Source organism: Ustilaginoidea virens, chromosome 1 (genome assembly GCF_000687475.1).
Source record: "Ustilaginoidea virens chromosome 1, complete sequence".
NCBI lineage: Eukaryota > Fungi > Ascomycota > Sordariomycetes > Hypocreales > Clavicipitaceae > Ustilaginoidea > Ustilaginoidea virens.
The window spans coordinates 3,851,527-3,872,232 of record NC_057316.1 but is presented as its reverse complement, the minus strand read 5'-3'; the positions used below and the strand labels follow the sequence as shown (position 1 = coordinate 3,872,232).

Below are 20,706 nucleotides of genomic sequence, written 5' to 3'. Positions count from 1 at the left end.
CCCAAACAACCCAAAGAACCCAAAGAACCAACGACTCCCGTGCAAACTTGGTGCTGCGCGCCAAGAAGCTAGCCAGGCCCGGTCTGGAAAACCTCTCCTACGCCAAAGCTGGCTGAGGCCTGGGCGACGCCGACCGCTGCCGGCTGCCCGCCCTCGCGTTTTTCTTTTCTATATCAGCCCCCGTTGCGCCCCGTCCCAAGAAGCCCAGCCCAGCTCTGCTCTGCCCTCTACCAACCAGTCTTGTTCGAAATAATCCCCTCATCAAAAAAATCTCAGCCTACCGCCGGCCTTATTTCCTTTTTGAAATTCCTCCTCCTCCACACCATGCTGTCCAACACCCTCGTTCTTGCTGCGCTCGGCCTCGCCGCCTTGGCCTCGGCCCAGGAACCGTGCGGTCTCAAGGTCGCCCCCTGCCCAACCGACAAGACCTGCGTTCCCAACGCCGGCTGCCCCAATCCCAAGCTGTGCCCGGGGACATGCCGCTTCAAGAACAAGTATGATTCCTGCGGCGGAAAGACCGTCTCGCCGCGCAGCTGCAAGCCTGGCTTTGAGTGTCGGGACGACCCGCGCCTGCCCGAGTCCTGCGGCCTGGCTTGCGATGTCCCGGGCATTTGCTTGCCCAAGGAGCCGAAGCGGTGCGGTGGCTTCGCCGGCTTTGCTTGTCCCAAAGGGCTGTACTGCTACTATGGGCCTTTGACTGGGTGCGATCCCAAGACTACGTCGGATTGCATGGGAATATGCCTGTAAAAAGGGTTCGGTTTGAACTGTCACCCGGGTGGTTCTAGGGAGGGGGGGCACAACATGATTCATCAGTGATGGATTGTTAGGGTTTCAAGGCGCGGAACGCCATTGTTTCATTCTTGTCCAAGTAGAAAACAGCAAAAAGAAGAAGCAGAAGAAAACATTGTTCCTCCAAGACGTGACTTGCGGGTAAAGGTGGTGGAGCAGAAACGTTTGGTCTCCCCCTGCCGGTTGCTCCCCTTCACGGCACTTCATTCCCTTCCAGCTGTTCAGGCCTTTTCCTTCCGGCAGTAGCCCTCGCAGTCGGCACAGTGGTCTGGCAGAATGCACTTGAAACCCTTGGGGCAGGGGATTCCTACGAAGCCCCCGCAAACGATAGACTCGGCGCCAACGTCGATGGCTGTGGCGGCGACGGAGCCTGCCATGCCGACCATGGCACAGGCTATCACGGTGTTGAGGAGCATGACGTTATCTGACGAGCGGTTCGACGGCCGTGCGGGTCCGAAAAAAAAAGAAAGAAAGAAAAGACAACGGCTAGTCTCTGACGAGGCAGCGAGATGGTGCTGCCTTTCATCATGGACCCTGCGCTGCCCTATGTATATCGGCCATGGGGCCAGCTCTATGCGTGGTCACGAGACAAGACACGCCAGTCATGACGTTGCCCCCCGACCATCGCACGAAAGTTCCCGGGCTCACCTCAGTGCAGCAAGGCTGATGTCAGGTCGAGGCGGGCTCTGCATCATGGGTCCCATCACCCAGCCATGTCTGTGGTTGTGTGATTGCGCTCCGTACCGACCGAGTACAGAGTCACCGCCTCGACTCTCTTGTGTGGGCCGTGCAGAAATCGCCGTCGAATGAGACGATGCTTTCGAACGCGTCAGCTTCGCCAGATGATTCGTATCTTGGGGTCACAAACCAACACGTTGCCGACAGATGTCCCAGATACAAGGACGTGCGATACATATCCTTGTCGTTGAAGGCCATTGTTGCATCTTCTTGGCAACTAAGCCTTTTGCAGGCAAGGTAAGCGGCCCCTGCCAGGTCCCCGCAACCCGTGGGCCGCCACATCAGCATCGTGTGCAAATTCTTTCGACGGCCGTCGGCAGAATCGAGAGTCAGCCTCGCATGTTATGTTATCGTTGCGGGCCCGAGCCAGCTCGTGGAACGTTGGCTTGGGATCATGGAGGATCGATCTCTGGAACTCTCTGGGATGACGAAAAGTCCGTGCCCGTCCGTGCCAACTGGCAACACCTGCCAGGGGCAATTGCGGCTGTTTGTGGGGAAAAGCCACGGCGCGGCGGGGGCTTGGTCTCTCTCCACTGGGGCTTGGCCACAGCGGGGCTTCCCATCCAGCCTCGCCCAACCAGAAGTCGCAAGTCCCCTCTCCCAAAGCCTGGCTGCCAACTTGCCCGCCAAGCTGGGCGTCGAAAACGAGGCACCTGATGTCCTTTACGGAGTATTCCTTGACGCATTCCTTGACGCATTATCAGAATTCTATACCGAGGACCGAGCGCCAGTTCAACATGGAGACGGCTGCTGGCCGCTTAAGGTCTGCTTGCCGGCCAACCCATCATCAATCCTGTCCTTGCCGGTGGCCACGCTTAGCCCGTAGCCGGCTTCGCCAAAGCCGCATCTGCCCTTCCATTCTCTGTTTTTCCCCAGGAAAAAAAAAAAAAAAAAAAAAAAAAAACGCGTCGTGGAAAACGACCGCGGAAGAGCGAGAGCAAAGCTTTGTCTTCATGAGCCCCGGCACGACACGGCGTGACATGACCAAACTGCCCTGTCAGGCAAGTACAGTAAATGTATGCCGACCCTTCCATCTGCGCCTCTTAATGCAATCCACATTCATTGAGCACGCTTATCAAAGACGATGCACGTCCGCCACCTTTCATGACCTGTAAAGAAGCTCCATCCTCTCGTCAAGAACTCCATCCCACAACTTGTGCCAGTCCATCCCGGCGACGTAAAACAGGAACCCAAGCTCCTGGCTTGTCCACCAACTCGCTCTGTCCATGTTCCCTGACCCCAGGACGAGATACTCGTCATCGACCATGGTCATCTTGAAATGGCTCACAACCGGCTCGTCTTCTCTCCCCCTTCTCCTTGGGCAAGGCCTGTAGTACAAAATCTCCAGCTGTCCAGGCGGCTCTCGCTGCGCTTCAACGTCTGACGGCTGACTCTTGGCACCGCGCAGCTGCTGGTACTTGCGGACAAACTTGTTCAGACACAGGGATGTCGTGGTGCCGGCGGTCACGAGCTGCTCTAGAAGCATCATTCCCTTGTTTGTGCGGATCTGCACGTCAACCCCGCGGCCAAGAGCTTCCAAGAGAGCGTTTAGCACCGGCCATGATGTGATATTTGGAGTCAGAATCACGATGCGTCGACGAGCATGGGCGAAGAGAGTGAGGAGCGCAGCATTGAGAGGCGTCGTCGGCGGGTTTGCTTGCGACAGGAATGGGAAGAAGCTGAATCTGGGATTGCGATGATGCGACGATGGCAGCAGTATGGTTGGCACCACGTCATTGCCCGTCAACCTGAGCGATTGCGTTGCCGAGGCCCCGTTTTCGGAGAGAAACTCGGTTTGGCTATTTGCCGCCGAATCCACGGCTAATGAGTCGTCCCGTCCGGCAGATGCTACATGCGCGGCGGTGTCGGGCTCCAAACTCGTTCTTGCCGACCCGGCACCCCACACCCTCGAGTGAAAAGCCATTAGGGTCTGCACAACGTCTCCCTCGAGCTCGATGCATCCTTCGAACCATGTCTCCCAGCTGACGTTGCAGCTCGGTACGAATGCGCGCTTCTCGTCAATAACCACATATTTGGGGTGCATGACGCCGAAAGGCGTGAAGAAGAGGCTCTTGACCCTGAGCTGCACCCCGCCGGCAGAGAGCGTCTTTTGGTCCGGCAGACCAAGCTTGGCCCACTGCGACGGCGGGTACGTGTGTCCGTCTCTGGACCCCGTATGGAACAGCTTCTGCAGCAGACCCCAAGAGGAGAAGCCAATCGTGACGGTGAGTTGGGTTTGGCGCGCCGCGCCGTCGCTCCTCCGCGAAACCGCCAACTGCGTCAGGGCATGGCGAATTGCGTCTAGCGACGGAGAGGCAGCCCAGTAGCAGGTGACAAAGTGAACCGACGTCTTGGCGTTCAGAATCGCAGGTATTATGCCGCTCGTGAAGATGGAATATCCCGTGCCGACGAGAAGGGTCTGCGGCGAGCTGGTGGTGATGAGCGACTCGGAATCGTGGACATGGTGGCTGGGAAAGTCTTGGAACTGCTCAGCCTGACGCGAAAGAAGGGCGTCTTTCCAGCACTCGACGAATGAAGTGGGGAATTGGCGTCCCTGGGCCATTGCGTGCGATTAATCTCGTTCAGTCATGACGGACAGACAGAATAGGAGGACCGTCCTTGGTTGAGCTTGCGACTCGGGAGGCACCGCCGCAGAGACGTGAAGGGAGAGAGACTACTCCATTAGACATCAGGTGAAGGTTGTTGTTATATGGTTAAAACTATTTAGTAAATTTCCTGCTCTGTACCATGATTACCTAATGGAAAAATGGATAATTGCACGCTCCAGAACCTACCAGCTATTTGAGTTAGTAAGCAGGGGGCCGCCGATGGCAGGCGGCCCGCGGGAGGAGACTCACCCGCCCCACTTTTCATTGTCGGAAATGGGAAGGCGCGCCCGAGCCTCCAACCCACGGGCATCATCATTACGACTGTACAGAACTTGGAAGTTTGTTTGATGCTCCGTTTGATACAACAACAATACAACAAAAGCAGCAACGAAAAACGGGAATGACTCACAAAAGGAGCCGTAGATTGTGTTATGATCTTCTATTTCTATCAACATATTTACAGTGGAACAGTACAGTATTTACCCAGCTTGCTTATATCCATCCACCCGAACCTGATTGGGTCGACCTGGTCTGCTCATCTCGCTACATATGCTCCGGCTGCGCTCTATTGAACGTCGCGCCAAATTACAGCACTCCACGGGACCGGGGTGCTACCAGGGGTTTCAACTGCTGAAGAGAAGAGGCGGCAGGCCAGCACAGGAAGTAACAAGCTGATTGCTCGTAATCGGAACAACGACGCCGGGACAAACATTATTACTGCCAATGACGGAGCTCGTGATGACAGTGCCGCTGGGATCTGTCAGTGTGAAAGCAAGCGCACCGACTGCCTGGGCGTTCGCATAGAGTAGCCTGAAGGGAATATAGGTCCCAGCGGTAGCGGAGAATGTAAAAGACTGCGTCGACATCAAAGTCGCGACCAGGTTAGCATTGTTGTTGGTCCAGCCGGACACAGCGTTTTTTCCAAGCCAAAGATATTGGGCGTCGTTAACATAACCGTTGAAGGAGAAATTATACAACCCTGTGATTGCAGGGTGGAAATAGCCGACATGTTGAACAGCCGCATAATCGAAGCGGGGTATAGATTTGCCATAGAGAGTGGAAGCTGCGCCCGATGGCGAAACATCGCAGATGTAGATGGTCTTGGTGACGCCGGTTGTAGAGGGTACCTGGCCTGCGAGCACGAGGGACGAGTTGAACACAGCTTGCGCATAATTGCCTATCGTCTGTGTAGTATCATCAGGGATCACTCCAGGAGCACTGGCAGTGCCACGCGACATATCATAATAGGCCCACGTTACACCAGGCGAGCACGACGGCGGGCTGATGCTCGTGTCTTCATAGGGAATAGCGGGAAGGCCAGAGCACCCGGTGACAAGCTGGTTGCTTGTGATTGGGACAGACGTGGTAGGGCATACATTGACGTTGACCGAGTACGAGGCAACGACGGCGCCGGTAGGGTCGGTAAGGGTAAAGCTTAGCGCCGAAGTGGTCTGCGCGTTGACGAAAAGCAGCCTGAAAGGAATGTAGTCTCCAGCTGTCGCCGATAATGTAAAGGATTGGTTAACCTGTCCCCAGGTACCGATCAGGTTGGCGTTTCCACTGTTCCACCCGGACATGGCATTATTTCCGAGCCAGAGATATTGGGCCTCGTTGATCCAACCCGTAAAGGAGAAATTATACGACCCTGTAATGGCAGGATGGAAATATCCGACATTTTGGGTAACAATGTAGTCGGTCCGGGGTACCCGCACATAGTAGATGGGGATGGGGACGTTTGCACCAGTATTGGTGCAAAAACCGATTGTCGTGGTCCTTCCCAGAGCAGATGGCGTTTGCCCTTGGAGCACGAGACTCGGGTTGAATATCTGCGGGTAGTTTGTCCACGGGGGACCATCGGAGGGGATCACTCCCGGAGCACTGGCGCTGCCCTGGTCCAAGGCGTAGTAGGCCCATGAAACGCCGGGAGTGCACGTTGGATTGGCCGAGCTGCTGGAGGGGGGAGCGGAAGTGCTGGTGGTTGACGAGGTGGAGGAGGAGGAGGAGCTGGAAGCGACCGACGGCGTCACGGTTATGACCTGGATAATCGTGGTGCCGGCCTGGGTCAGGGTGACGGTTATGACGCTGGGGGTTGCCGGCGGCGTCACGATGACCACGCTGGCCGGGTAGGTGCCCGTGGCCGGGACGGTAAAGGTCGTGGGCGCGGTAAGCGAGCCGCCAAACGGCTGGAACACGGTGACGGGGCCCGCCGTCGTCGGCGGGGTTACAATGACGACGCTGGCGGGGTTGGTGCCCGAGGCGGATAGGCTAATGGTTGTGGGGAAGGTCAGGGACCCGCTGAACGGTTGGACTATGGTGACCGGAGCCCCCGGACCGGACGTCGCGGGGGGTGTCACAATGACCACGGAAGCGGGGTTGGTGCCCGTGGCGGCAACTGTAAACGTGGTGGGGATGGTGAGGGATCCACTAAAGGGTTGCACGACCGTCACCGCGGCTGCTGCAGACGCCGGCGGCGTTACGATGACCACGCTGGCTGGGATCGTGCCGGTGGCAGGAATGCTAATGGTGGTAGGGACTGTAAGCGAGCCGCTGAATGGTTGAAATATGGTCACCACGGCTGCTGCTGACGCCGGTGGCGTTACGATGACTACGCTGGCTGGGTTTGTACCTGAAGCTGCAATGCTAATGGTGGTAGGAACTGTAAATGAGCCGCTGAATGGTTGCACTATAGTCACCACGGCTGCTGTCGATGCCGGCGGAGTCACGATGACCACGCTGGCCGGGTTTGTACCTGAAGCTGCAACGCTAATAGTTGTGGGAACTGTAAATGAGCCGCTGAATGGTTGAAGTATGGTCACCACGGCTGCTGTCGATGCCGGCGGAGTCACGATGACCACGCTGGCTGGGTTTGTACCTGAAGCTGCAACGCTAATAGTTGTGGGAACTGTAAATGAGCCGCTGAATGGTTGAAGTATGGTCACCACGGCTGCTGTGGATGCCGGTGGTGTGATGATAACCACGCTCGCGGGGTATGTACCCGTGGCAGGAATGCTAATAGTTGTAGGGACCGTAAGTGACCCGCTGAATGGCTGGAATATTGTGACTGGAAGTGCCGTCAACGCTGGTGGTGTAACTATGACCACACTAGCCGGGTTTGTGCCTGTCGCCGGAATGCTAATGGTGGTGGGAACTGTAAGCGATCCGCTAAACGGCTGGAGTATTGTGACTACTGATGTTGGTGCTGCTGGTGCTGTAGATGACGGCGGCGTTACAATGACCACGCTAGCCGGGTTCGTACCCGTGGCAGGAATGCTGATAGTTGTCGGTACTGTAAGCGATCCGCTGAATGGTTGGACTATCGTAACTGGGCCAGCTATCGATGCTGGCGGTGTCACGATGACCACGCTGGCCGGGTTGGTGCCGCTAGCTGGAATGGTTATAGTTGTCGGCACTGTAAGCGATCCGCTGAATGGTTGGACTATTGTAACCGGGCCTGCTATCGATGCCGGTGGTGTTACGATGACCACGCTGGCTGGGTTGGTGCCGCTAGCTGGGATGGTTATAGTTGTCGGCACTGTAAGCGATCCGCTGAACGGTTGAACTAGAGTAACAACAGCGCCTGCTGTTGCCGGTGGTGTGACGATTATCACAGAAGCAGGATTCGTGCCTGTGGCAGGAACCGTGAAAGTCGTAGGAACTGTAAGGGATCCAGAAAACGGTTGCAGTATAGTGACAGGAGCTAATGTAGACAGCGGCGTCACGACAACTACGCTTGCTGGGTTAGTACCCGAGGCAGGAATACTGATGGTGGTAGGGACCGTCAGCGATCCGCTAAATGGCTGAACTATGGTAACAACACTTGCTGTTATTGGAGGCGTCACGATAATCACGCTCGCTGGGTTGGTCCCTGAGGCAGGAAGACTGATGGTCGTAGGAATCGTCAGGGACCCGCTAAATGGTTGGAATATAGTAACCGGAGCCCCCGTCGACGGTGGCGTTACGATGACTACGCTGGCTGGGTTGGTACCTGTAGCAGGGACCATTATAGTAGTAGGTACCGTCAAAGACCCACTGAATAGTTGAACTATCGTGACCGGAGCTGCTGTCGATGGTGGCGTTATAATGATGACGCTCGCTGGGTTCGTACCTGTAGCAGGTATACTGATCGTTGTAGGAACGGTAAGGGAGCCGCTAAATGGCTGAACTATAGTGACCGGATTCGCGGTTGCCGCAGGCGTAACGATAATAATAGTACCGGGATTCGTACCACTAGGCGCAATAGTAATAGTCGTGGGGATCGAATTCGTTCCACTTAGGGCCTGGGTTTGCGTTATATAGCCTCCTGTGACTAGCGGCGTCACAATAACTACACTAGCTGGGTTTGTGCCTGTCGCAGGAACACTGATAGTGGTGGGAACTGTGAATGATCCACTAAATGGTTGAATTATGGTTACAGTGCTTGCTGTTACTAACGGCGTGACGATAACCACAGAGGCAGGATTAGTTCCCGTTGCCGGAATCGTCATGGTAGTGGGAACTGTGAGCGATCCACTAAATGGCTGGACTATGGTAACGAGACCTGCTGTTGCCGGCGGTGTAATGATGATGACGCTAGCTGGGTTGGTGCCCGTGGCTGGAACTGTCATGGTAGTAGGAACCGTAAGCGACCCGCTGAATGGTTGAATTATTGTCACCGGACCTGCCGTCGCCGGCGGAGTTACTATGACCACGGAAGCAGGGTTTGTGCCGGTGGCGGCAATGGTAATAGTCGTGGGGACTGTGAGAGAGCCGCTAAATGGCTGGACTATGGTAACGAGACCTGCTGTTGCCGGCGGTGTAACGATGATGACGCTAGCTGGATTGGTGCCTGTGGCTGGAACTGTCATGGTAGTAGGAACCGTAAGCGACCCGCTGAATGGTTGGACTATGGTAACCGGAGCTGCCGTTGCTGGCGGTGTGACGATAATGACGCTGGCTGGGTTGGTACCTATGCCAGGAACTGTTATAGTTGTAGCAACCGTGAGCGATCCGCTGAATGGCTGGACTATGGTAATAGGACCTGCTACTGTCAAAGGCGTGACGATAATTACCGTACCAGGAATGGTGCCGCTGGGTGGGACTGTAATCGTTGTTGGTATAGATCCGACAGCCTGTGTTTGAGTTACCCAACCACCTGTTAGCGGAGGTGTCACAATGACCACGCTCGCCGGATTAGTACCGGTAGCGGGAATAGTTATAGTGGTAGGGACCGTAAGTGATCCGCTGAATGGCTGAACAATGGTAACCAGACTCGCTGTTCCTGGCGGCGTTATAATGATTACAGAGGCAGGGTTTGTGCCAGAGGCAGGAACCGTGATAGTCGTAGGCACCGTAAGGGAGCCGCTGAATGGCTGGACTATTGTAACCGGCGCCGTTGCTGGCGGTGTTATAATGATCACAGAGGCAGGGTTTGTGCCAGAGGCAGGGACAGTAATAGTCGTAGGCACCGTAAGGGAGCCGCTGAATGGCTGGACTATTGTAACCGGCGCCGTTGCCGGCGGCGTTACAATAACTATCGAAGCAGGGTTGGTACCTGAGGCGGCAATCGTCATAGTCGTAGGAACCGTAAGAGAGCCGCTGAATGGCTGGACTATTGTAACCGGCGCCGTTGCCGGCGGCGTTATAATAACTATCGAAGCAGGGTTGGTACCTGAGGCGGCGATCGTTATAGTCGTAGGAACCGTAAGAGAGCCGCTGAATGGCTGGACTATTGTAACCGGCGCCGTTGCCGGCGGCGTTACAATAACTATCGAAGCAGGGTTGGTACCTGAGGCGGCAATCGTCATAGTCGTAGGAACCGTTAGAGAGCCGCTAAATGGCTGAACTAAGGTGACGAGACTTGCTGTTGCCGGCGGAGTTACTATTACCACGGAAGCAGGGTTAGTGCCTGTGGCGGCAATAGTAATGGTTGTGGGGACCGTAAGAGAGCCGCTGAATGGCTGGACTATCGTGACCGGGCCGGCTGTCGCTGGCGGAGTAATAATGACTATCGAAGCAGGGTTGCTACCGGAAGCGGCAATCGTTAGAGTCGTAGGAACCGTAAGAGAGCCGCTAAATTGCTGGACTATCGTGACCGGGCCGGCTGTCGCTAGCGGAGTTACAATAACTATAGAGGCAGGGTTTGTACCTGAAGCGGCAATCGTCATGGTTGTGGGAACTGTAAGAGAGCCGCTAAATGGCTGGACTATTGTGACCGGACCGGCTGTCGCTGGCGGAGTTATGATGACTATCGAAGCAGGGTTGGTACCGGAAGCGGCAATCGTCATGGTCGTGGGAACCGTAAGAGAGCCGCTAAATGGCTGGACTATCGTAACCGGGGACGCTGCCGGTGGCGTTACGATGACCACGGACGCTGGGTTAGTGCCCGTGGCTGGAATGGTAATTGTAGTAGGTACTGTAAGGGATCCGCTGAATGGCTGAGTGATGGTCACTGCTGCCAGCGGCGTCACGATAACCACGCTCCCCGGTCTTGTTCCGCTGGGAAGAATGGTGATTGTGGTGGGAGCTGTTATCGAGCCGCCTACCGGCTGGGTTTGAGTGACCCAGTCCCCTGTGCCCGGGGGGGTCACAACGATAACACTTCCCGGCCGCGTTCCGCTGGGAGGAATAGTCAACGTGGTTGGCGCCGTAAGCGACCCGTCGTACGGCTGACTGAAGGTGACATAGCTTCCGGTGGCCAGGGGCGTCACGACGATGACGCTGCCCGGGTTCGTGCCGCTAGGGGGAACGGTGATTGTGGTTGGCGCCGTGACCGAGCCGTCAACCGGCCGGGTTATTGTCGCGTAGGACCCTGTTCCGATGACGTTGGTCGTTGTGCCGTCGCCTCCGCCACTGCTCGGGATGATGGCTGCGCGCTGGTACAAGGAAATATCGACGCCCGCCAGATCTGCTGCCTGGCGCTTGCGGAGGCTGTTGGTCGTCCCTCGTCCACCGCAGCACTGCTGCTTGTTCCCCGGACAAAAGATGTTGCAGTCGCATACGCTCCTTTGCGCCAGAGTCGAGCCGGTGATGTCGCCGCAGTAGCAATCGCTTTTACGCGGCGCGCGAGCAAGGTTAGCATGGCGCTGCTTCAGGCTGGGTTGGTTCCCCCCGCGCGTGGGCGTCGCCAGGTCGTACTTACTTGTCATATACGGCCATAAAGGGGCCCGTGCAGGCGGCCGCACAGGCGTCGAGGCTCATGGACCTGCTCGTGGCAACCTTGACGAGCGCCGGAAACCCATTCCGCGAGGTTGCGCATCCGTAGAACTGGAAGTTGGAGATCTGGGCGGGAAGCCCGCATCCGACGCAGCGAGACGGATCGACCGAGGAACTAGCCGGTGCCGGCTGCGTAACAGTCGTGGCGACGATGCCTGTCGCGGCAACTGTGGTGGTGATGTAGGATGCATCGAGACAGCTCGTGCTGCGGGGGGGGGGGGGGGGGGGGGTTTGTTGATGTCAGCTCCGTGGAGAGGAAGATGCAGCTCAGTTGACGTTTCCGAGACTTACTATGCTCCTACCACGTTGTATGGGATTCCCTGGCAGTACACCATCAACGGTTGGTAGTTTACCACGGCGTCATTGGAACAGCTGCCAATGGCCCGTGCCTGCCCAGTCAGCAGTACTTGAGCGCCTAGAAAGACAAGCAAACGTGGGATTACCCAATCCATCTTATCGTTATTAGACTGAGCAAGATCCCTTTTTACAATATCAAGTTATTTACTAGGCTTCTTCTTTGATAATCTACAAATAGAGTCATAAAGAGAGTTTAAATAAGCAAATAAAGGGACTTAAAACTTTAAATATTTGATATAGTTTTACTTGGAATGTATAAATAATATATCAGCTTTATTAAAAAGAAGATAATAGATATTAATTTAATAAGCATCTATATGAACTATTATTATCATGAGCTTAGTACACTTTTAAAAAAAAAAGAATTAAAAATAGATATTAAAACTATCACATTTTTATTATTTAAATTAGTGTAAGCGTGACCTTTTAAATATGTGCTCATGTGTGATTTTTTCCGCATTCAGATTTTATTTCAAAAATTGCATACCAGTTAATTATTATTTCTGTATTATAATTTTGTTACAATTTTAACAACAAATTATTTTAGATTTTCATAAATATAAAACGCTCTGAAATAATATGAGCATACTCATACTATTTAAAATAAATTAGTCTTTTACATTCTTACAAAAGACCGGATTTTTGTCAACTTACCAGTTATCTCAAGTCTCCGGCAAATTTATGACTAAAATTATATTATCAGCCAAAAAAAAAATAAAAAAAAAAACATCTGAAAACAAAATCAAGATGATTTGCAAGTGTCTTGTCTGCCCAGCTTTTTCCTTTCCTTTCGAGGCGAACAATCATACGTATTTATCTTTTTTTTTCCGCGTCATAAAAAGGGCCAAGTTTCTCCTAGATACGTATTTTTCATCCCTTAAAATCAACCACTCTCTTACAAGTCTCATATGTGGGACCTCCATAAACTAGTCTACTAATACGAAAATCAAAATGACTGGTCAGTTATAGAAGCTCTTTTCCGCCCTTGATTACTGTATCCGGTAAAAGGACTTTTCTTCACACGCCCCAATGTCTATCAAGCTCACAGTAAGCAGTAGTAGCACAGCACGTACAAACAATTGCACACACCATGCCCCTGTAAGTGTCTGCTCGCGTGAATGTGGGTGCGACAGTTATTGCAAGAGACGGGGACAGCCAGATACTCATATCACCCACCATGCGCGAAAGCGAGGCGCTGGCGCCCTCGGAGCGGCTGGTGCTGGTGCTGGTGCGACCAGACTTCCTGCTTCCTCTTCCGGCTGATGCCAATGCCAAGGGCGTGTTGCACAGCTGGGCTCGATCAAGCTAGCCGCCAAGCTAGACGCCAAGCTCACAAGATACTTGATGCTCAATTCAGGCCTCACATCACATGGTCCCCCACTCCCACCCCCACCCCCACACGCAAAAAAGGCCCTCCCTATCCACCAAGAACTCATACGCACAAAGCTCAAACATTCAACATGGACAAGACGACGATGGGGCCGCCACATTCGTCCGACTTTAATCGCGAGCGGCCGTGATGGGAATTCTTGTTCCCAACCACAGTTGCCAATTCGACGTGCATGCAAAGTGACCCAGCAGACCACCCACTTCTGGCTGGGTGCTCCTCGCACGTATGTACATACATACCTACCTATGGAGCGTAGTTGACCTAAGATAGGTAGGTACATACACATATGCAAGGGCACCGCGGCTATCGACCTAGGTGCTCCGTAGCGCCCTGCAGTAGTACAACCAGACCTGCGGTTCAGCTAGTGCTGACAGAAGCAATACCCGAGTCCGACGCAGGCTGGAGCCCACCAGACCCCAGCCACCCAGAGAGCTAATTTAGTGGGCACGCCCGCCATCCCTGCCTTACCGGCTCCCTAGGCCGGTCCGGGCTGACGCAAGTCTTGAGCTGCCAGGTAAAAAAGGTACCTAGGTACCTACTCCGTACAGGCAAGTGACCCGAGGTAAACTCGTCAGAGAAACTCCCATTTGTTCAATATACGGATATCCTGCTTCCGTTGATACGAAACCATCAGGAGCCTGGCATCTCCCACCCGTGCCCGCACAAAACCGCTTGTTATGGATGAGTTCAAGGACGGCTGTCTGCCTCGCCGTCAGTGATGAACCCGTCCGCTCGGTCATCTCCTCCGTAGCTCCTCCGCGGCCACCGCTGAGCAGGCTGGGTGTGCCAGTTGATACAAGCAGAACCTACGGAGTACATGCATACATGTACGTTCCTAGGCTACGCAATGCGGTGGCGGTTCAAGGGCTGATGGCAACTGCGCATCATCACGGCCGGCCTCGATGCGAATGGCCAACCATTCTTCAATATAATTCGTTTTCGAAACAACTGGAATTCAATCAAGCATCAGCTGGGAACGATGAACAGAGACACTAATCAACGTATCCCTTCATTTCGAAGACCCCAAAGACCCCGTTTATTCTTATCGCAAGGGATATACGGGCTTCTCGCAGCACGAAAAAAGTGCCCATTCAACTGCGCCACTCTTCGCCGCGCAGCGCCATCCATCATTCCAGCAGAATTCAAAGTCCCATCCTCGTCGTATAATCTCCGTTTGCCAGATCAAGCACGCTAATAAGTCAGATGGCATTTGGTCAAACAAGTAGGGACCAAACTAGGCTCCCAGCCGACAAAATTGAAAGCACACGGGCTAGCATTCGTCAGATATGCGCCAAAAATACGCCTAGCGCCAAGAATTTCTCTAATATTTCTTCTTGAATTAATTTTTAAGCCACCGGTGGAAGCTATACCGGGTGGCGGGGTCGTGACGTAAAGCAAAGGGCGTGATACTTGGCGAGACAATTGTGGGTGCCCTCAACATCATGCCGTGCCACGAAAAGATTCGGGAAGCGGGCAACGCAAGTTTTGTTGAGTCTGCCGCAAGACACTCAGCTGAAATTTCATGGTTGCCCATCCCACAACAGTTATCCGCCAAATCGTGTATTCGTGTCGAACCAACCTGGTGACATAACGTGTGGCGGAAGAACGAGCTTTCGAGTCACGTCCATTGGTTCGACATGTAGCTGAATAGCACGCCCTTGAGTTCATGTTGGCTAATCCAAGAATTGCGATGCCCAGCCAGGTGAGGCTCCCTCTTTTTCTGGGGGTACACTCCCAGATGGAGGAGGTTGGTGATGCCGAAAATGCCGGTCCAGAACGAAGCCATCTAAAGTAGGGTCGATCAATGGTATGTTGATATCAATCAACCCGGAAAGTCGAGGGTTGGGTGAAGCGCTTTCCAATATCAGCACCGATCTTCATTCTCCCGAGCATATCGTGGTTCCCTCCCTTGCATCGAACTGGCTTCTGCCTCGACGAGAGATTTTGGGCAGTCCCGGTTGCGGCTTGATGGGCCGGGGCCAAGGGTGGATGGTGGTCGTGATACGCTGTAAGGAGCATCGTACCTCCCTTGGCATTTGAAGCGTAGAATGCAGGGGTCCGGTCCTGCTTTTGGATCGATTGATTTCGTAGCTGGATGCGTAGATGCGGAAGCCAAGCCCCTTCTTGATATCTTGTCAAAGCATATCCGATGACTTGAAAGTTGTGGGGGTCACGGACGCGGGGGCGAGGTTGTGGTTATGTGGGCCTTCACCGCCCCTGCTCCTGCCCTGAGCTTCGCGGCAGAAAGCCGTCCCGACTCCCCTCCATCCCTCCATCAGCTTCAGCTTCAGCTTCAGCTTCAGCTTGCCGACCAGACTCCTTTTCTTTGCTGCAAGGCTGGTCAGAGCGCTAGCGCAGGACCATCAGAGAGACTGGAGCCGGTGGGACAGCTGTGCTGTCATCTCAACAAGAGCCGCTCACCTTCCCCCGTGCCCTTGGCCCTGCCCTCTTGGCCCTCCCCCCTTTCTTGCCCATCATGATCTCTGGCGTGCTCATCTTCAATCAAAAGGGCGAGAACCTCATTTTCCGAGCCTTTCGAAACGACTGTCGACCCCGCCTGGCTGATGTCTTTCGCATCCAAGTCATTTCCAATGCTCAGGTTCGATCGCCCATCTTGACTCTTGGCAGTACCACATTCAGCCATGTCAAGCATGAAAACATCTACCTCGTCGCCATTACCAAGAGCAATGCCAACGCCGCGCTCGTCTTTGAGTTCTTGTACCGGTTGATTCAGCTGGGCAGAGGATACTTTGGCAAGTTGGATGAAGAAGCCGTCAAGAACAACTTCGTCTTGGTGTATGAGCTGCTTGATGGTACGCGCCTGCCGCTCTTCGTTAAGCACCTTGGTGCGTCGTTCCTGATCAAATCGTGTGTGTGCAGAAATCATCGACTTTGGATACCCTCAAAACACCGAAACAGACACCTTGAAAATGTACATCACTACAGAAGGCGTCAAGTCCGAAACCAGACCCGAAGACACGTCCAAAATCACCATGCAGGCAACAGGCGCTCTCTCATGGAGAAAGGCCGACGTCAAATACAGGAAGAATGAGGCCTTTGTTGATGTTATCGAAGACGTCAACTTGCTCATGTCGGCTACCGGTGCCGTCCTACGAGCCGACGTGAATGGTCAGATTGTGATGCGAGCTTATCTCTCCGGGACCCCGGAGTGCAAATTCGGACTCAACGACAGGCTATTGTTGGACAATGACGGGCTCCTCACGCTACCCAGTGGCAACCGGATGGGCACCAAGGCGACAAAGGCGGCAGCAGGCAGCGTTTCCCTGGAAGACTGTCAGTTCCATCAGTGTGTCAAGTTGGGCAAGTTTGACGCCGACAGGATCATCAGTTTTGTGCCGCCAGATGGCGAGTTCGAGCTGATGCGCTATCGTGCGACTGACAACGTCAATCTCCCGTTCAAAGTCCATGCCATTGTCAACGAGGTTGGACGGAGCAAGGTTGAGTACAGCATAGGAGTCAAGGCAAATTTCGGTTCCAAACTCTTTGCCACCAACGTCGTGGTACGGATTCCCACGCCCTTGAACACTGCGAAAATCATCGAACGCGTTACGCAGGGCAAGGCAAAGTACGAACCCAGCGAAAACTGCATAGTGTGGAAGATTGGCCGGTTCACAGGACAGAGCGAATATGTTCTGAGTGCCGAGGCTGTTTTGACGAGCATGACGAACCAGCGAGCATGGAGCCGCCCACCCTTGAGTATGAGCTTTAGTCTGCTCATGTTCACAAGCTCAGGCTTGCTTGTTCGCTATCTCAAGGTGTTTGAGAAGAGCAACTATTCCAGTGTGAAGTGGGTGCGGTATGTGACGAGGGCAGGCTCTTATGAAATCAGGTAAATCTCGATCCCTGTCACCCCTCAGTAACTTTTCTTCGTGGGGGGGGGGACCTAGACCGTGACTAATATCACCAAGATTTTGACCTAGATTCTGACAATTTATTACGATTTCTTTCTCTTTTCCCCGTATCTTGTTATACAAAAGGCGTTGAGGATACCCTGGGAGTGGAGTGGAGCGGCAATAGTTCGCATTTACAGGTATATACAAGACATTAACAGCAATGCCATCGGACAGCAACCGTGTCTATTGTTGATCTCGGCTGCTCTTTAGAACGGTCGTGTTTCAATGTGTACTCGCTGGTTATGATCCCTTCCGTTGAGCCACCTTGGTCGCAAGGAATCGGTACGACTTGGGACTTTGTCAAAGGATGCAGGCCCATGTCGAGGCTGCTGCTGGGTATGAGGAGCAAGAGTCGACATCAACCTCTCACCACAGTGCCCTGTTTAGAAGGGAAGGGTATTTTTGTTTCGCATGAAAGTGCGCAGCGCAGTCCACTCACTCTGATACATGCACTTGCATACATGCAGAGCATTCCCCACTATCGGGATGCTTTTGCGCCATCGGACAACCTCAAGCTAGAGATATCGCGTGCGTCTGGCCGTCCCGCATACGTCGTCACAGGCTACAACATCAAGACTCTTTTCCACCAAACACGTCGTGCCCGTGGGTGCTCAGATCGCCTGGATTTTTTTTTTCGTCAGACTGGCCTCTCCGTAGCTGCACCCCGTGGCTCCCGAGTCCCCTGCCACAAGTACTCGGCAACTCAGCAACTACCCAAGTCATCTTCTGTCTTGCACCACTTGCTCGTGCTCCATCCTGACTTCGCATCAGCTCACACCTAGCCCGAGACATCCCACGCCTCGTGCAACCCGTCGTCCAAAGCTCGCACAAGCTCTATGTGTGTCGAATTGCTCAGCCCTCGCGTCCTCCCTTGGACGTGAATCCTCCAAACCCACATTGCGCGTCTGCGCGCCTGCTGCCGCCCCCTCATCTTTGCAGCCCACCGTCCCTGCCGCTCTGACGCCGTTCTCAACCCGCCTTGCTGCCAGCGAGATGGTCTCCTGCCGCAAAACACGCCGCGCACCTGTCGTCTGACACGCTTATGATTCCCGTCTCTGGGCGTGGATGCCTGGATCGCCTCTTTACACCACGGACGCATGCCTAGCGGGTCCGGATGGCTTCTGGGATACACTGCCAATGCGAGAAGGGACGGATGGAATCAGCATCGTATGAGCTTTTTTAAACGGGTGCTGGCACACGTTGTCGTCGTGGCGTCTCTGTCAGGGCTGCGGGGAGACTTGATCGCAGATGCGTGAGAGTTGCTGTTTGATGAGCAGCCCGGCATGGAGCAGGCGAGTAAAGACGCAACAGCCGTTGCCCTCGATGCTACTCCCTCGTACGCTCCGTCTGGCCTATGCTGGTGGTGTTAAAGGCCATGAAATAGCCGATGTGGCCGGTCACAGTCCGGGTGTATGCAGGACGCTATGGGGAGCACGCACAATTGGTAATGGGAACAAACCGGGGTCGCATTACCTTTCTTGGTGGGGTTTTGCCGAATCACTCGTCTCCGGTACGCTTGTTACTAGCAATGAATGACATGTACGAGATTGGGGGTGGTCGGGTGTCGATGGCTCGTGTCGCATTGGATATATGGAGGCAGAGTTGATGGCGCAATCAAGGGCCCAGTTGTGATTGTTTTCTCGTGCGATTCCTCAGTTGGGTGAAGGGGGGAAAGCAGGAGCTGGTCCTGGATAATCTCTCAATCTACCGTATCAGAACATTGGGCACATCTTTTACAGACTACAGTTACTCTCTGTAAATGCTTGCAGAGATTCATCCCGACACACACAGCCCGGGACAACCCCGACTTCCCCATTCCATGCTGCGCTGCATAGCTATCTGAGCTGCCAAACGTTGACGAAAACCTGCCAATCTCGCTCGACACCACAATGTCGTGGTATCGGATCTGGGTCATCCAGGTCGGCGGGATCGAGGCGAGCAGGAACCCGCGTGATGCGCGGGTGGTACCATGACCATGGATGGAGGCGCAGGGACAAGGTGTATATATGAGGGCTGTTACGATGTCAAAGGTGGCAATTTGGTTGATGGGGCTGCAAAAGCCGTCAGGGGGGGGATCTGGAATTCCGGTATATTCTTGCTATTTTTCATGTTGCTGACAGGTCTGAAAGATGAATGAGGTTTGGACAAAGGGACCTGGGTCGTGCTAGCACGGTACCAAGGACGTGAGAGAATCCATGAGAGACAACGCGCGGCGTCCGGGGGTCAAAGGAGGGAGTCCGAGGGGCAAAGGGCTGTTCGGCCGAGTACCAGTGGAGGTTGACTCCATTCTCGAGCAGGACTCGTCGGCACCCCTTTTGGGGGGGACGGCTTTTGCAGGAACGTGCAGCAAATCTCCCATCTGGCTTCTCCTAGTTTCCTACTCTTAATGATTACTTTCAAGGATCAAGAGCAGGCGCAACCAAGAACAACGGCGGAGAGGGGGGGGGGAGAAGGAAGGAATAGGTTGGGGCAAATTAGTCAATTCTTTCACACGCATCATCAGCATGTCAGTGCTGTCAATGTCAAGGTGTCAACATTCTTGACGTGAGCTGGCGCATGAGCCTTGCAGGGCTATACGGCAAAATGCAGTTGCTTGTTTCAGCCAAAGAACGAATCAAATGGCTCTTCGGTCATGCTTTCGTCACCGTGCCTCGCCATGCCGGGCTGGCTTGCAGAACGTCCGGATTCGATGTGCGACAAGGGTGTGCGAAACTCGCTTCCAAGTCGCCACGCTGGGAGCCCGCTCGGGAATCGGGACTTTCCAGGGAGGGTTGGTCCGTGACCAGATGGAGTGGAAACATGCGCATCCGCGAGGCCCCATGGCGGCCTGTCCGGGGTAATTGGCCTGCAGCAGTGCAGCCCCGTCATTCCAATTTCAGCTGGTTCTCTGCTGAGGGTCAATGCTGAAGGCTTGCCTTGCCGGTCAAGAACTCCTGGGAACACGGCAATGCCGGGGATTTGTGGACGCGAGACGTTGCTTGTGACTCGAACGGGCGCAAGAACTGAAATTGGATTGACTTGTCGTCGGTTGGATACATAGGTCAGGCACGGAGTGGCGCCGGTTCAGTCGGCATGGATGCCTTTTAGGAGATTGTGGCGGCGGGCGGTAGCGGTAGAATCCGGACGATGAAGGAAGTTGAACTGAACCCAGCCACTCGCTGGCTAGTCGCAAATTCCAACCAACAGGTTGGTTAGATGAAACATGGACGAGCACTCCGCATGATTGCAACGGCAACGTGGGAGCTAGTGCCAATAGGCCCGGCAGGGTACCACATGGGGAAGCCAGTCATGGTTTTGGCTGTCTTTGTCTGCCCGTGCCACTTAACCGCACTGCCAGAAGAGGCAATGCAGTTTCGATGCGACTATTTCGTCGGGGAGGATATGATATGCTTCGGGATCTGCAGTGTTGCGCCGGTAGGGGGTAACAAGGGGCCATGCATTTCGGTAGCTTGCTCCCACGTTCCCGCCTGTTGCTGCGGGAGGAAGGCCTCGGTCAGGACTCAGTAAGCTCGCTCGCACGGTTGCGGAGATGGATATTACCGAAAAAAAAAAAAAAAAAAAAAAAAAAAAAAAAAAAAAAAAAAAAACATTCATTGCTTCCTTTTGTCGGCCGGCCGCCCCTCGATGAGGGTCGAGACTTGACCCATTCCTGGCCCGAGACCCCGAGACGCCCTTGACGAGGGCCAGCCTAGTGTTTGAGGAAACGGAATGGCGTCGA

General features: G+C 54.2%; 4 protein-coding genes across 4 annotated transcripts; 2 read left to right on the top strand and 2 right to left on the bottom strand.

The window, feature by feature from the left end:
- Positions 1 to 324: 324 nt before the first annotated feature.
- UV8b_00843 (uncharacterized protein) lies at positions 325 to 747 on the top strand (the record flags this gene model as incomplete). The annotated part of the gene is made up of 1 exon (XM_043138341.1): positions 325 to 747. One exon carries the CDS (start codon positions 325 to 327, stop codon positions 745 to 747), a length of 423 nt encoding a protein of 140 aa, XP_042994275.1.
- A 1,882-nt stretch (positions 748 to 2,629) lies between these two features.
- On the bottom strand, positions 2,630 to 4,090 carry UV8b_00842 (uncharacterized protein; the record flags this gene model as incomplete). The annotated part of the gene is made up of 1 exon (XM_043138340.1): positions 2,630 to 4,090. One exon carries the CDS (start codon positions 4,088 to 4,090, stop codon positions 2,630 to 2,632), a length of 1,461 nt encoding a protein of 486 aa, XP_042994274.1.
- Positions 4,091 to 4,759: 669 nt separating this feature from the next.
- UV8b_00841 (uncharacterized protein) lies at positions 4,760 to 11,779 on the bottom strand (the record flags this gene model as incomplete). Its single annotated transcript, XM_043138339.1, has 5 exons — positions 4,760 to 8,015; positions 8,568 to 9,093; positions 10,261 to 11,162; positions 11,254 to 11,532; positions 11,619 to 11,779. The coding sequence occupies 5 exons, from the start codon at positions 11,777 to 11,779 to the stop codon at positions 4,760 to 4,762; spliced, it is 5,124 nt and encodes a 1,707-aa protein (XP_042994273.1).
- A 3,771-nt stretch (positions 11,780 to 15,550) lies between these two features.
- Positions 15,551 to 17,010, top strand: UV8b_00840 (uncharacterized protein; the record flags this gene model as incomplete). Its single annotated transcript, XM_043138338.1, has 3 exons — positions 15,551 to 15,887; positions 15,955 to 16,924; positions 17,004 to 17,010. The coding sequence occupies 3 exons, from the start codon at positions 15,551 to 15,553 to the stop codon at positions 17,008 to 17,010; spliced, it is 1,314 nt and encodes a 437-aa protein (XP_042994272.1).
- Positions 17,011 to 20,706: the final 3,696 nt, after the last annotated feature.